Source organism: Triticum urartu, chromosome 7A (assembly GCF_056163025.1).
Source record: "Triticum urartu cultivar PI428250 chromosome 7A, HENAU_Tu73, whole genome shotgun sequence".
Taxonomy (NCBI): domain Eukaryota; kingdom Viridiplantae; phylum Streptophyta; class Magnoliopsida; order Poales; family Poaceae; genus Triticum; species Triticum urartu.
Window position 1 is genome coordinate 512,242,191 of NC_141879.1, and position 13,350 is coordinate 512,255,540.

General features: G+C 49.2%; 2 protein-coding genes across 2 annotated transcripts; one reads left to right on the forward strand and one right to left on the reverse strand.

Moving 5' to 3' along the window:
* Window positions 1–6,216: 6,216 nt before the first annotated feature.
* LOC147960197 (agamous-like MADS-box protein AGL61) lies at window positions 6,217–7,478 on the forward strand. The gene has a single exon (XM_087535442.1). The coding sequence runs from the start codon at window positions 6,409–6,411 to the stop codon at window positions 7,000–7,002; it is 594 nt and encodes a 197-aa protein (XP_087391568.1). The 5' UTR covers window positions 6,217–6,408; the 3' UTR covers window positions 7,003–7,478.
* Window positions 7,479–8,650: 1,172 nt separating this feature from the next.
* LOC147960198 (uncharacterized) lies at window positions 8,651–9,712 on the reverse strand. Its single transcript, XM_087536459.1, has one exon. It carries the CDS (start codon window positions 9,645–9,647, stop codon window positions 9,117–9,119), a length of 531 nt encoding a protein of 176 aa, XP_087392585.1. The 5' UTR covers window positions 9,648–9,712; the 3' UTR covers window positions 8,651–9,116.
* Between the last annotated feature and the right edge of the window lie 3,638 nt (window positions 9,713–13,350).

Sequence of the window (13,350 nt, forward strand, 5' to 3'; positions counted from 1 at the left end):
TAATATCTCACCCAAATCTAGCAAATCCTACATCCAGCTGTATCCATCCTTCAACACATAACCGAGAAAAACTTCGGAAACCATCTACCTCAACCTTCGAAAAGCATCCGTTATACAAGTTATGGCAATACTCCCGAACTCCCGCCCCAGTACTGGGTGGCGTCGAGGTTATCTCACCAACGAACTGCATAAAAGAGATTTTCGATGTCGGCGTACTAAACTCAGGTATTCCAGAACTGCAACGATAAAATTGTGACGACAACACCTCGGAGCTCAACTCCTCGGGACACTGCCACAACCCCTAAAGACAGGAGGCACCAAGAACAATGTTCTCGTCACAAAACCATCGGAACGATTCCAAGATACCCGCGTGATCCTAAATTTTTTTTAGTGAAATTTGAGGAGAGAAGAGTCAAAACTCTACGTCAGGATGCCTCACCAGAGCGATGAAGGGACTGGGGAGTAAAAAGAATTCCTAAACTCTCCGATATATAATTCCTAAATGACTCAAAACATTTTTCTAGACTCAACTCGGCCACTAGTAACGATCAAGCAATGGGGCTCCTAAGGTCGGGAAGGCTCTGATTACCAACTTGTAACGCCCTCGATACGGCTATATCTCCTACGTGTCGAGGCACGACTTCGAGGCATAACCGCATTGAAAGCAATGTCGCAAGTTAGGCAATCATCACAACATCCAATGTAATACATAATAAGGGGAAAAGTAACATAGTTGGCTTACACTCGCCACGTCACACAAAGTACATAAATAGCATTACATCAACCAATCACTCATGGCCCGACTACGGTGCCAAAATAAAATACCAACCCAACATGCGACATGGTCCCGATCACCCCAACTGGGCACCACTACTGATCATCAGGGAAAGACACATAGTAACGGCGGGAAGCTTCATCGAACTCCCACTTGAGCTCATGCGCATCATCTGGAACGGAATCATCAGGCCCTGCATCTGGTTTGGAAGTAATCTGTGAGCCACAGGGACTCGGCAATCTCGCACCCTCGCGATCAAGACTATTTAAGCTTATAGGTAAGGCAAGAGACAAAATGTGGAGCTGCAGCAAGCGACTAGCATGTATGGTGGCTAACCTGTTCGCAAAACAGAGCGAGAAGAGATAGCAAAGCGCGAACGAGTAACTAGAGAACAACCTGCGGCAAGCATTACTCCAACACCGTGTTCGCCTCCCGGACTCCGCCGAGAAGAGACCATCACGGTAACTCACACAGTTGATTCATTTTAATTAAGTTAAGGTTCAAGTTATCTACAACCGGACATTAACAAATTCCCATCTGCCCATAACCGCGGGTGCGGCTTTCGAAAGTTCAATCCCTGTAGGGGTGTCCCAACTTAGCCCATGACAAGCTCTCACGGTCAACGAAGGAATAGACCTTCTCCCGAGACATTCCGATCAGACTCGGTATCCCGGTTCTACAAGACACTTCGACAAGTTAAAACCCATCCAGCAACACCACCCGCTGTGCCGATAAATCCCGATAGGAGCTGCACATATCTCGTTCTCAGGGCACACCGGATAAGCTAAGCGTACGGAAGCCAACGTAACCCAAGTTGCCAAGGGACGGCCCCGCATGGTGCTCTAGGTTGGACCAACACTTAGAGAAGCACTGGCCCGGGGGTTTAAAATAAAGATGACCCTTGAGTCCGCGAAACCCAAGGGAAAAAGGCTAGGTGGCAAATGGTAAAACCAAGGTTGGGCATTGCTGGAAGAGTCTTATTCAAGGCGAACTATCAAGGGGTTCCCATTATCACCCAACCGTGTAAGGAACGCAAAATTCCGGGAACATAACACCGATATGACGGAAACTAGGGCGGCAAGAGTGGAATAAAACACCAGGCAAAAGGCGAGCCTTCCACCCTTTACCAAGTATATAGATGCATTAAGATAACAAGATAATATAATGGTATCCCAACAAGTAAATAATGTTCCAACAATGAACGGTCTCCAATCTTCACCTGCAACTAGCAACGCTATAAGAGGGGCTGAGCAAAGCGGTAACATAGACAATCAACGGTTTGCTAGGACATGGTGGGTTAGAGGTTTGGCATGGCAATTTGGGAGGCATGATAAGCAAGTGGTAGGCATCGTAGCATAGCCATAGCAAAAGAGCGAGCATCTAGCAAAGCAAAGATAGAAGTGATTTCGAGGGTATGATCATCTTGCCTGCAAAGCTGTCAGAGTTGACTGGATCCTCGAAAGCAAACTCGACGGGCTCCTCGTTAGCGAACTCGTCTCCCGGCTCTACCCAAACAAGACAAACAAGCAAAAGGAACGCAATCAACCACGTGCACAACTCAAACAACATGATGCAAACATGGTATGCTATGCGGGATGCGATATGTGATGCATATGCAAGATTTGACAAGAGATGAATGAACCTGGCCTCAACTTGGAAATCCAAGTGTGCGACTAGAAAGGTGAGATGATTCCGCTTGAAAACGATATAAAGAATGCCGGAATCGGAGACACGGTTTGGAAATGGCGAGTAAAACAAATATGGCACCAGTCTGCGATATACAGCAAGTGACCAACAAAATGCAAGAAGATGAACACGCTACAGCACTCAAACATGGCAAAAAAATACATGGCAGGGATCCATTACTGAGGCTTAACAAAAGATGAACACTGAACTACGGCCAATTCATCTTTTAACATGTTCAAACAAGCATGGCAAAAATGCATTTGATAAACAGATTTCAGACTTGGTGAAATTAACACTTGTCTGGAATCTCAGATCAGGTAGCACACTTTGGAGCATGAAAACTATATGCTACAGGGCCTGAACATGGCAAAGTAAAGCATGGAATGGAGATACTCAAAGAGCTTAACAAAAGTCCCTTGGTGACCTTGAGCCAAAAGGGATCAGAAAAAACATTTGCAAGCATGTGAACATGGCAAAAACATAATCAGATCACAGACTTAGTGAAAAACTGGAGCATGCAAAACAGATATCAAGTAGGCATGTTTGCGAGCTCGATGCACTCACTACAGAGCAAGTCATGACAATCTAAGCATACACCCATCAAGAATGCACATTATGCAAGCTAGACATGGCAAGAACAATAACATAGCATGCATGTATCAACTACAACATCCTCGGCAAAATCGCTAACAAGTAGTCAATCTGCCCAGATTCACGAAATGACAAAAGTAGAGCTCGATTGACTCAAGCTAGGGTGCTCCATAATTGCAAACAAAGACATGGCTGGATAGAGCACTACAAGATTAACAAAACATCCTTACTGATCATCCTCAAAAGAGGCACGGATCACTAGGAAACAACATGAACATATGGCATATTGAGATAAGCAGATCAAGGACTTAGTGGAAATGCTAAGTCCCTGAAAACAGCATTAACGAATGCTCCACTTTGCAAGCTTGTGCTAGTCACCACACACATCACAAAAATACATGGGTTGCACCTCTGGAAAGATGGCAAAACATATAACAAAACATATGTAGAACTCAGGGGTATATCATGAACACAATAATCATGGCAAAAATGACAAATATCTAAATGGAGCAGCAGATCTGACAAATATCTCAACTAGCATTCTTCCAACAGCATTTCGGGCATCAGGATGAACTCAAATGAAAATGATGCAATGAGATGAAATGATGTGCTCTCTGAGACGAATATTTTGATATGCTATATGCCCAAAACGGATCTACGGATGCAAAGTTACGGCATGATGAACAAGGGCAAAATATTTAGGGACTTAGGAAGAAATATGAGGTCAACCCTTCTCAGATCTAGGGTTCTACATCGGCGCGCGAACCGAGGCAGAACTCCGGCGAGGTGGCGGCGGCTCCGGCGAGGGAAGTCGAGGGGGAGGCCGGGAAGGGGCGGATCCGGCCCCTTCTCGTCCCGATCCGGCGAGGGCGGCGGCTCCGGCCGGCGATGGCAGCGAGGGGCGTGGGGCGGCTGGCTCCGGCGAGCTGCTGTGGCGGCCGGGGCGAGGTCCGGCCGGTGACGGCGAACGCGGCGGACGGCGTCGGAGAAGAGGAGGCGCGGGGCGGCGCTGGCGGCTGGGCCCGGGAGGGCCTCCCGCGGGCCGGGCGGGCCGCGGCGGTGGAGGCGCTGGCGGCGCCACGTGGCGCTCTGCCAGTGGCCGCGGGCGGCGGCGCGGCATGTCCGGCGGCGGACGGACACGTCCGGTGCGGAGAGGGATGATTTTAGGGTTTCGGGGGAGAAGGAGATCCGGATTTCGGAGGGGGTCTTAATATAGGCATAGGAGGAGCTAGGAGAGTCCAAATGAGATGCGGTTTTCGGCCACGCGATCGTGATCGAATTCTCTAGATGTTGGAGAAGGTTTTGGTGGGTTTTGAGCTAAAATGGAGGGGTGTTGGGCTGCAACACACACGAGGACTTCTCGGACCCTCGGTTAACCGTTGGAGTATCAAACGAAGTCCAAATGGTACGAAACTTGACGGGCGGTCTACCGGTAGTAAACCAAGGCCGCTTGGCAAGTATCGGTCCAATCCGGAAATGTTTAACCCCCACACACGAAAGAAAGGTATAAATGACCACCGGAGGAGAACGAAGCGCCGGAATGCAAAACGGACAACGGGGAAAATGCTCGAATGCATGAGATGAACACGTATGCAAATGCAATGCACATGATGACATAATATGAGATGCATGACAACAACAACAACAACAACAACAACAAAAACAACAACACACGGAGACAAAGACCCGAACCCGAGAAAATAAAATAACTTAACGCCGGAAATGGCAAGAGTTGGATTACATATTGGGTAAATCATATCCGGGGTGTTACACCTCGTCACCCCACCAAAATTGCGACACCGCGTCAATGATTTCTTTATATATTTTTTTAGGAATTTTAAAGACGGACATAGCATAAGTTGGGATAGCTTGAACAACAGATTTAAGTAGAATTTCCTTTCCTCCCACGGATAACAACTTCTCCTTCCATGCACTAATTTTTGTAATAATGCGATCAATTAGGAATCGGAAGCAATCACTTTTGTCCATGCCCACATTTGCAAGTAAACCCAAAAATTTGTCATTGAGGGCTTCAGTCATAATATTCGGTGTTGTGCAGATTTGCGCTCTATCTTCTACTTTCGTATTGGGACTGAAGAAAATACTAGATTTTTCAACACTCACCAATTGCCGTGAGGTAGCACAATAAGAGTCCAATACTAATTTTAACGTCTCTGCATTCATAGCATTTGCTTTCATACGGATCAAAGAATCGTCGGCAAATAAAAGGTTTGAAATCAATGGGGCATCTCTGCAGACCTTAACTCCAGAAATATTACCATTCTCCTCTGCATTAGCTAGTAGAGCGGTCAGCCCCTGTGTGCATAACAAGAATAAGTACGGGAGAGGGGGTCTCCCTGCCTCAGACCTCTAGTAGGTTTAAATCTCTCAATCTCTTTATTATTAAAACGAACCCGGTACTCCACAGAGGATACACATTGCATAACTAAATCTACCGACTTCTCTTTGAATCCCAATATTAGCATTATTTCCTTCAAAAAGGACCACTCTACTCGGTCATACGCTTTATGCATATCCAGTTTGATGGCACATATACCCTTTTTACCACTCCTTTTTTTCTTTATTGTGTGAAAACATTCGTAGGCCACAAGTGTTATTTTGAAACGAACTAACCTCGTGTGTTTTGCTGCACACAAACACATGGGACGTGCTACGATGACTTGTAGTGTCTGCTGCAATGTTTTGAGAGCATGCTACCCCGCAAAAAATAAAATGATTGAGAGCATGCTGCAAAAATTTTCCTTTTTTAGTACTCGAACTGTTGGCTTCCATGCTGCTTAGGTGCGGTGATTTTTCATTATGGAGGCCAATGGAAATTCGGTGCATGCTTACAATTTTTTATGGCGTACACAAACTTCATCCCGATGCTGTTGTTTCGCTCGCCGCGCCGCGTCGCGGTTGCGAGCCTAGGACCGAGGTGAGTGGACGCGATTCACGATGGAGCTGAGGGAGGAAGCCAGGAGCGCATGGTGCGCGGTGATGCACCGGATGCCGAGCAGGGACACGTGGCGGCAGATCGAACAGGGGACGCGCCAAATCTTTTTCCTTTCCCAAATCCGAGCATCACACGGATCCCCTTCCAAACGCCGCCTTCTCCTTCCTTGTTTGTGCGGACGGTTTCCAAAAATTTGCCGCGTCTCCAACCCAACCCGGACCCGAGTTGATCCGCCGCCATCTCTTTCCCTCCTTATATTCCCCTTTCGCCGTTCGTTCTTGGCGTCGCAGTTCGGAGGTTGAGTGCCCGTCGCCGCCGTAAGAGAGAGGCTCAAGCAAGACAGAGAGAGAGTCAGCACCCGTCGCCGCCGCGTTCCCTTTCCCTCGTTGAGCGAGCGACCATGACGCAGCCGCCGCGTCTCCTCCCCGTAGTTGAGCGAGCGACCACGACGCTGCCGCCGCTTGGCAAGAAGACGAAGGGACGGCAGCGCAGGGAGAACCGCCGGGTGGAGGACAAGGAGTCGCGGCAGGTGACCTTCTCCAAGCGAAAGTCCGGGCTCTGGAAGAAGGCCGCGGAGCTCGCCTTGCTCTGCCGCGCCAGCCTCGCCATCGTCGTCTTCTCCGAGGCCGGCAAGGCGTTCGCCTTCGGCAGCCCCTCCGCCGACGCCGTCCTGGCCTGCGCCGACGTCGACGGCGACGCCCTTGCTCCTGTTCCTGCCGCCGACGACGTGGAGTGGGAGGCCCTGGAGGCGCTGTGCCGGGAGACGGGGGCCAAGGGCCTGGAGGTCGCGGCGGAGGCCGAGCGGATGAGCGCCGTCGGGAAGAAGGTGGTGGAGGTGCAGACGCAGGCGGGGAAGCGCTTCTGGTGGGAGGCAGACGTGGAGGCGCTCGGGGAGGCGGAGCTGCCGGTGTTCGCCAGGGCGCTCCAGCGCCTCCGGGACAACGTGCGCCGCCACGCCGACAAGATGCCCTCCGCTGCACCACAGCCTCATTAGTCCAGGGCAGGGCAGGCCGAGCTTCGCTTAATCGCCATTGTTCTTGGATCATCTTTGCTTAGCTGCCTTTTAATAGTAGTACTGTGTAAGATTAGTGGCGATTATCGTTCACGAGTACAATTGACAGGTTACAGGTTTCAAGATTAATAAGTGGTTTTCTTCTCATGAGCACTCCAGTTACGAGTTCTTTCAGTCTTTGCTGGGTTAAACTAATTGCTGATGGTATCTCAATTTTCTGCACAAATCATGGGTTATTGGATCAACTCGATGAGCACAAGATTAGATGCCGAATTAATTGTCGATGAAATACACAATCCGGAACCAAAATAAGCTTCCTTTCGAGCATGCTGCACCTTTCATTAAGGGCAAGACAAGCAGCAACGCAAATATCCACGACGTGAACCTTGTTAAGGGCTGATGATGAACCATTAAGGGATCTTTGGCTTCAGCCTTCAAGTTTTTATCCACTTAACATAGCTGAGTTAACTGCAATGCTAAGTCTAACTCTTCCGATTCATATGATTGATTGATTTCATTCCAAGTGTCAAAATGATCAAATCTTTATATACATTTGCACCTGCAGTTTGGAAGTTGAGTGCCTACTCCTGCCCTGCCCTAATTTTTCTTGGCATTGCAGTAGGCATTGGACAGAAGCTCCAGTTACTGAATTAAACGCCATTCCCGTTAGCTCGTGGTGGGGGAGTAAGTCGAAATAGATGCAGAGTGCAAACAACAGGCAATAGTGGAAGGAACTAACTGGCATGCATTCTGTTAATTTGCGAGTAATATGATACTCCCTCAGTCCCATAATATAAGAGTGTTTTGAAACGCTCTTATATTATGAGACAGAGGGAGTATAAAAGTAATGCTAGTAGAAACTCCAAAACAAATCAAGTGAAACTCTCCCTGCCAAAAAGAAAATCAAGTGAAACTCGCTTTCTGTTTCGAAAATATTCCCGATGTTGATGGTGGTCTTCAAGGTTTTGCCTCAGCTCCAACCTCAAACGGCAGTACAGATACTTCAACAATGGCAGCAACCAGTTGCGATCCATCGCAACGAAACAAATGTCACTGAGACTTCGACGATGGCAGCACAAAAGAGAGAAGGTGAATAACGGTGTGCAGGAAGAATGAATGAGTTTTCACCTTTTGGGGAGACTTGGAGCAGGTGCTTAACTAAAACAAACTGGTTCTTTTTGCCATGTAAGATAGCCAATGTGCTTATTTCATACATGCATGATTACGCCCGGCCACTTCGCAAATGGTTATGGATAGTAACTAGCACTGATGTATACATAATAAAATCATTTAACCCCCAATAAAGAGGAGGTTGCATTATTAGAGTAGACAAGTTTAGATGCTTGTAATGCGGCTATATCATCTCTCTTTAAGCACCAGATATCACTATCAGCATAGACATTATATATGGCTTTATAGTAGGCACTATTATATGTGTTAATTCCATTTCAAATGCAACCAAACACTATGAAGCTTCTATCACAACTATGACACCTGGAAGCATAGTTAACAGGAAACTTAGTTGACAAATACTTAGTGGAGTACCTATCATCGTCCACATGTTAACTACACTTAGACATTGCATAATTATTTTGACTAACTAATAGTAATAACAAGTATAGCACTTGTTCCTTGTTCCTTGTTCCTTGTTCCTAGAAGTGCAATAGATGTCAATTGAGCTGTGCGAACACTCTAAACTCTGACCAAAGTACTGTGACCAGAAAAACAAAATTTCAACAATATCTTCCAGACTGCCGTAGATCAAGGACACTCTGAATTCCCCGCAAAAAAAAAAAAAAAAAGGACACTCTGAACTAGTAGTATATACTTGTACCTTCAGATCAGACGCATCAGCAAAAATTCAGGATATAACCATACTCCAGGGAGCAAGAATTTGTTCTACCACGTCATTCCTGATTATGCATATATTCTGATAAAATCATGGAGAAGATTTTCCGCGCAATGAACACAGAAATTCATGCTAAAGTTGTAACATCTTGCTATATGCAGCTACGTACTGCTATCCCAATCCCGAACAATGACCTGATTAGGCAAGCAATGAACGAACCCGTGCGCCGATCCCCACGGCGAAGCCACTACCACTGCCGCCGCGGTGGCTTCCGCTCTTCGGCCAGCTTGGCGAGGCGGCGGAGGACGTCGGCCCTGAGAGCATCGAGCGCCGTCGCGAACTCGGGCAGCTCCGCCTCCCCAAGGGCGTCCACATCCACCTCCCACCAGTGCGCCCTCCCCTGTTCCTCCTGCGCCGCCTTGACCTTCTCCGCGACGGCGCGCAGCCGCGCCTGCTCCTGCGCGACCCGCGACCCGATCCACCCCGCCTCACGCCTCATCGCCGCCACGCGCGCCGCGGCCTCCTCCGCTGTCTCGGCCCCTACGTCGGCGTCGACAACGACATTGCGGAGGACGGAGTCGAGGGTGGGGTTGCCGAAAAGGAGGGGTTTGCCAACGGCGGGGAAGGCGAGGATGGCGAGGTGGGGCGCGAAGAGCTCGGAGACCTCCCAGGCGTCCTGGACGAGCCTGTCGCAGCGGTACTTGATCCTCTCTCGCAGCCTGGCCCGGGTGCGATCCCCGTCCTGCCGCCGCCGCTCGGTGCCCCTCGCCGTCGCCATTGCTTCGGCGGCGATCCTTGTACTCCAACTTGCTTTGCTTTCGGGTACGAAATGAAATGGGACTTTTTATGCCCCTCACACAAAAAATGGGATGGGACTTTTTTGTTGGAGGTTACACAAGCAGACAAGCTTTATTTTTCTTCCGAGATTCATTTTTTGGTTCACAATTGAGAATTCTTACTTTCATTCTTTTTGACAAATTTTGAACAAAAATGGGTTGAGTGACTACGCTGACATGTCTGTTGACTAGCCAGCCAACGAGTAAAAACCAGGTCTAGTCGGTGAAATCCGGTTTTAGTGGAGAGAAGGGTTGATCCTAAAGCCAACTCCAACTCGCAACCCCATTTCATCCGGGTGCATCCGTTTAGAATAGAGTGGACGAATGATGCGGCCCAACACGCAGCACAAAACGGACAAATGTCCGGATTTCGTCCGTTTTCGACCCATTCCCGGCCTAAACTTGCGCCGAGTTTGGGGTGAAACAGATATCGCGTGGACGGGTTTGACGCACGCCTTTGTCCTCCCCGTGGCCCGCCTGTCGGGGACACTAGCACTCCATTCGCCTTCAACGCCTCCACCCGCTCTTCCCCGCCCCACCCCGGCGCCGGCGCCGTCAGTATTCTTCAGCCGCCTCCTCACAGCTCCCCCCTCCGGCCGTCCATACTAAACCACGTCTCAACATGGCCGCTACCACGCCCGCGCTTTCGTAGGAGTTTTGGCTGTCGCTTGGAGGAGATTTGGCCGTCGCCGTCGTAGCCGGTGCCAGAGGGGATATGACCGCCGGTGACGGATATGGACCACGACAGCTTTCGTCGGGTGCTCCAGAGCGGCCAGTAACCGGCCACCAACCACCCATGCTGCATCGAGGTGATCATCACGGCCTCTTTGCCACCACGATCGCAAGGTGTTGGACACTTTGCCCACAAAGGTATGGACAGTGGAGATGATTTTTTCTTCCACCACTTCATTTATTCATCGGACGATTCGTCCTCGGATGACGAAGATTTTGTGGTGGCTGCACTGGTCATTCACGACCACATTGAACGGCAGCTTCCTCGGTACAGGGGGTCAGTCCCTGGCCGTGCTCCCAACCTGAACCACAACAGAGAGAGAGAGAGGCCACACCCTGCTCTATGTCGATTACTTTGCGAATACCCCGCTCTTCAAGCCGGATAAATTCCGTCGCCGTTTTCGTATGGCAAGGCATCTGTTCAATCGTATCCGAGAGGGAGTGGTTGCTCATGACCCATATTTTGAGTGCAAGACGGATGCCCTTGGCAAGCTTGGATTCTCCTCTTACCAGAAATACACTACGGCCATATACATGCTTGCATATGGAATTCCAGACGATCTAGTGGATGAGTATGTGCGCATGACTGAGTCGACATGTATGTTGTCACTGTATACTTCTGCAAGGCTATGGTGGCAGTGTTTGGCCCTAAGTACTTGAGGCAGCCAAATGCCGCTGATACAGAAAGGTTGTTGGCGACCAACGCAGCTAGAGGCTTTCCAGGCATGCTTGGCAGCATAGATTGTATGCACTGGGAGTGAAAGAACTATCATTTGCCCATTTGCTTGGCAGGGCCAGTACAAGGGGCATGTTAAAGTGTGCACTGTCATATTAGAAGCGGTGGCTTCGCAAGATCTTTGGATATAGCATTCTTTCTTCGGCATGGCAGGTTCTCACAATGATATCAACGTGCTGCAGTGTTCTCCAGTCTTCACAAGGCTTATAGAAGGCCACTCCCCACCTGTCAACTTTGAGATCAACGGCCGCGAGTACAACAAGGGATACTACCTAGTTGATGGTATATATCCTCATTGATCAACTTTTGTGAAGACAATCTCGAACCCCCAAGGTAAGAAGAGAAAGAGATTTGCCCAAATACAAGAGAGTGCTAGAAAGGATGTGGAACATTCTTTTGGTGTGCTTCAATCCTGATGGGGTATCGTTCGAAACCGTGCACTGACATTGGGATGAAGGGAAGCTTTGGGAGGTGATGACTGCTTGCATGATCATGTATAACATGATCGTCGAGGACGAGCGTGATAACAGCATCTTCGACCAAGAATTTGATTTTCAAATGAAAATGTTGAGCCCTGCACCAAGAACCGGCCACGTTTGAATAGTTTGCCCAATTTCATCGTGAAATGCGTGATTGGCACACTCGTTTGGATTTTCAAACTAACTTGATTGAGCACATGTGGAATCATTGTTTGGGAAATCGTTAACTGGTAACTGCTCGGTTGGCTGGCGAGTAGGGGATTAATAGGCTAATCGGCAAGTTAATCGGCCATTTAATCAATTAATTGGACGATTTATTAGTTTATCGGCTACTCGGTGACCCTATGAGTAGGGATTAATCAGCAAGTTAACTGGTTAATCAGATGAATTCTTGAACATGGTGTGGAATCACATTGGCAACCAATAGATGTATTGGTTCATTATATTCATTCAAGACAATTTCAATTTGGTTGTAGAACTATTTTATTAGATTTCGATTGGGTTGTAAAACTATTTTTATTTTCAGACAATTAATATTTGGACGTGCAAACTAGTTTTGAACATTGAAATATGAATATATGGGCATTTTTGGCCGTGGCAGACAGGATGGGGCCAAAGGATGCGTCCGCGCGTTGGGCACACGACGTCCTAGGACAGGCCCGGATATGACCCCATTGCCCTACCTAAACGGACAGAATCCGGACAAAACGAACGTCCGTTTGGGGTCATGCGCCGGAGTTGGCCTAACCGGTTTTCTTGGGAAGTGAGCCTAGCTCAATTGGTTGGAAAGTGGATGTACGAACCCAGTATTTGAGTTCAAATCCTCACGGAGTAGAATTTAAGTTCCTATTTATTCCTTGGGATCAGTTTTTTCTGATGCTCATGCAGTTTATCTAGAGAACCAGCTTTGGTTATTAACCAAGATAAAAATTGTGGTACTCATGCGTAATGGTTGTATGCATCCTTAGAGCATCTATAGTGGGGCGCCTCAAACCCGCCTCATACGTTCGGGCGGGCTGCCCGGTCACTATTCGGTCATGATTTTTTGACCCAAACGGACCCGTCAAACGGTCCTCAAATGCCCGGGCTGACCGGCACCCCTCATATTCAGCCCAAATATGGGGCAGATATGGGGGCGCCCGGGCACGCCTGCCACGTCGGACCCGACCCACGCTGGCCCACCCGAACCCATATAAATTCCTCCCCATTCGCTTGTCGGACCAAACCCTAGCCACTTTACTCCGCTCTTCTCCGCCACCCAACCTCGTCTTCGGCTCCTTCCAGCCATCTCCGTCATGGCAGGCAGTGGATCCAAGTCCTTCACCTCCAGATTCGTCGACCTCGAGCTCATCCCATGCGGCCCCGAGGAGGAGATGGTCATCCAGCTTGCGCTCCGCCGTGCTTAGGAGGAGGCTCGAGCATGGCTGCGCTCAGACTCCATCCATCGGGAATCCATTGCGTCCACCCAAATGGCGCATGGATCCGGTGCTAGGCCAGCCGTAGCTACCTCGCCGGAGGCCATGCGGTCCATCTGGCTTCTGAACGAACTGGCGGACGTGCAATCCCTCTGTTGGCGCACCAATATTCGTGACGCACCATCGTCCCACGAGGCCATGGCACAGCGTGCCCGCCGTGTAAGGCACCGGGCGCGGGAGGCGGCGGCAGATGTCGGCGAGGCGGAGTCGCATTCTCCCGCGC

What these genes read in the sequence shown, in the direction of transcription:
- LOC147960197 (XM_087535442.1), top strand. Translation starts at nt 6,409, where the DNA reads ATGACGCAGCCGCCGCGTCTCCTCCCCGTAGTTGAGCGAGCGACCACG.
- LOC147960198 (XM_087536459.1), bottom strand. Translation starts at nt 9,647, where the DNA reads ATGGCGACGGCGAGGGGCACCGAGCGGCGGCGGCAGGACGGGGATCGC.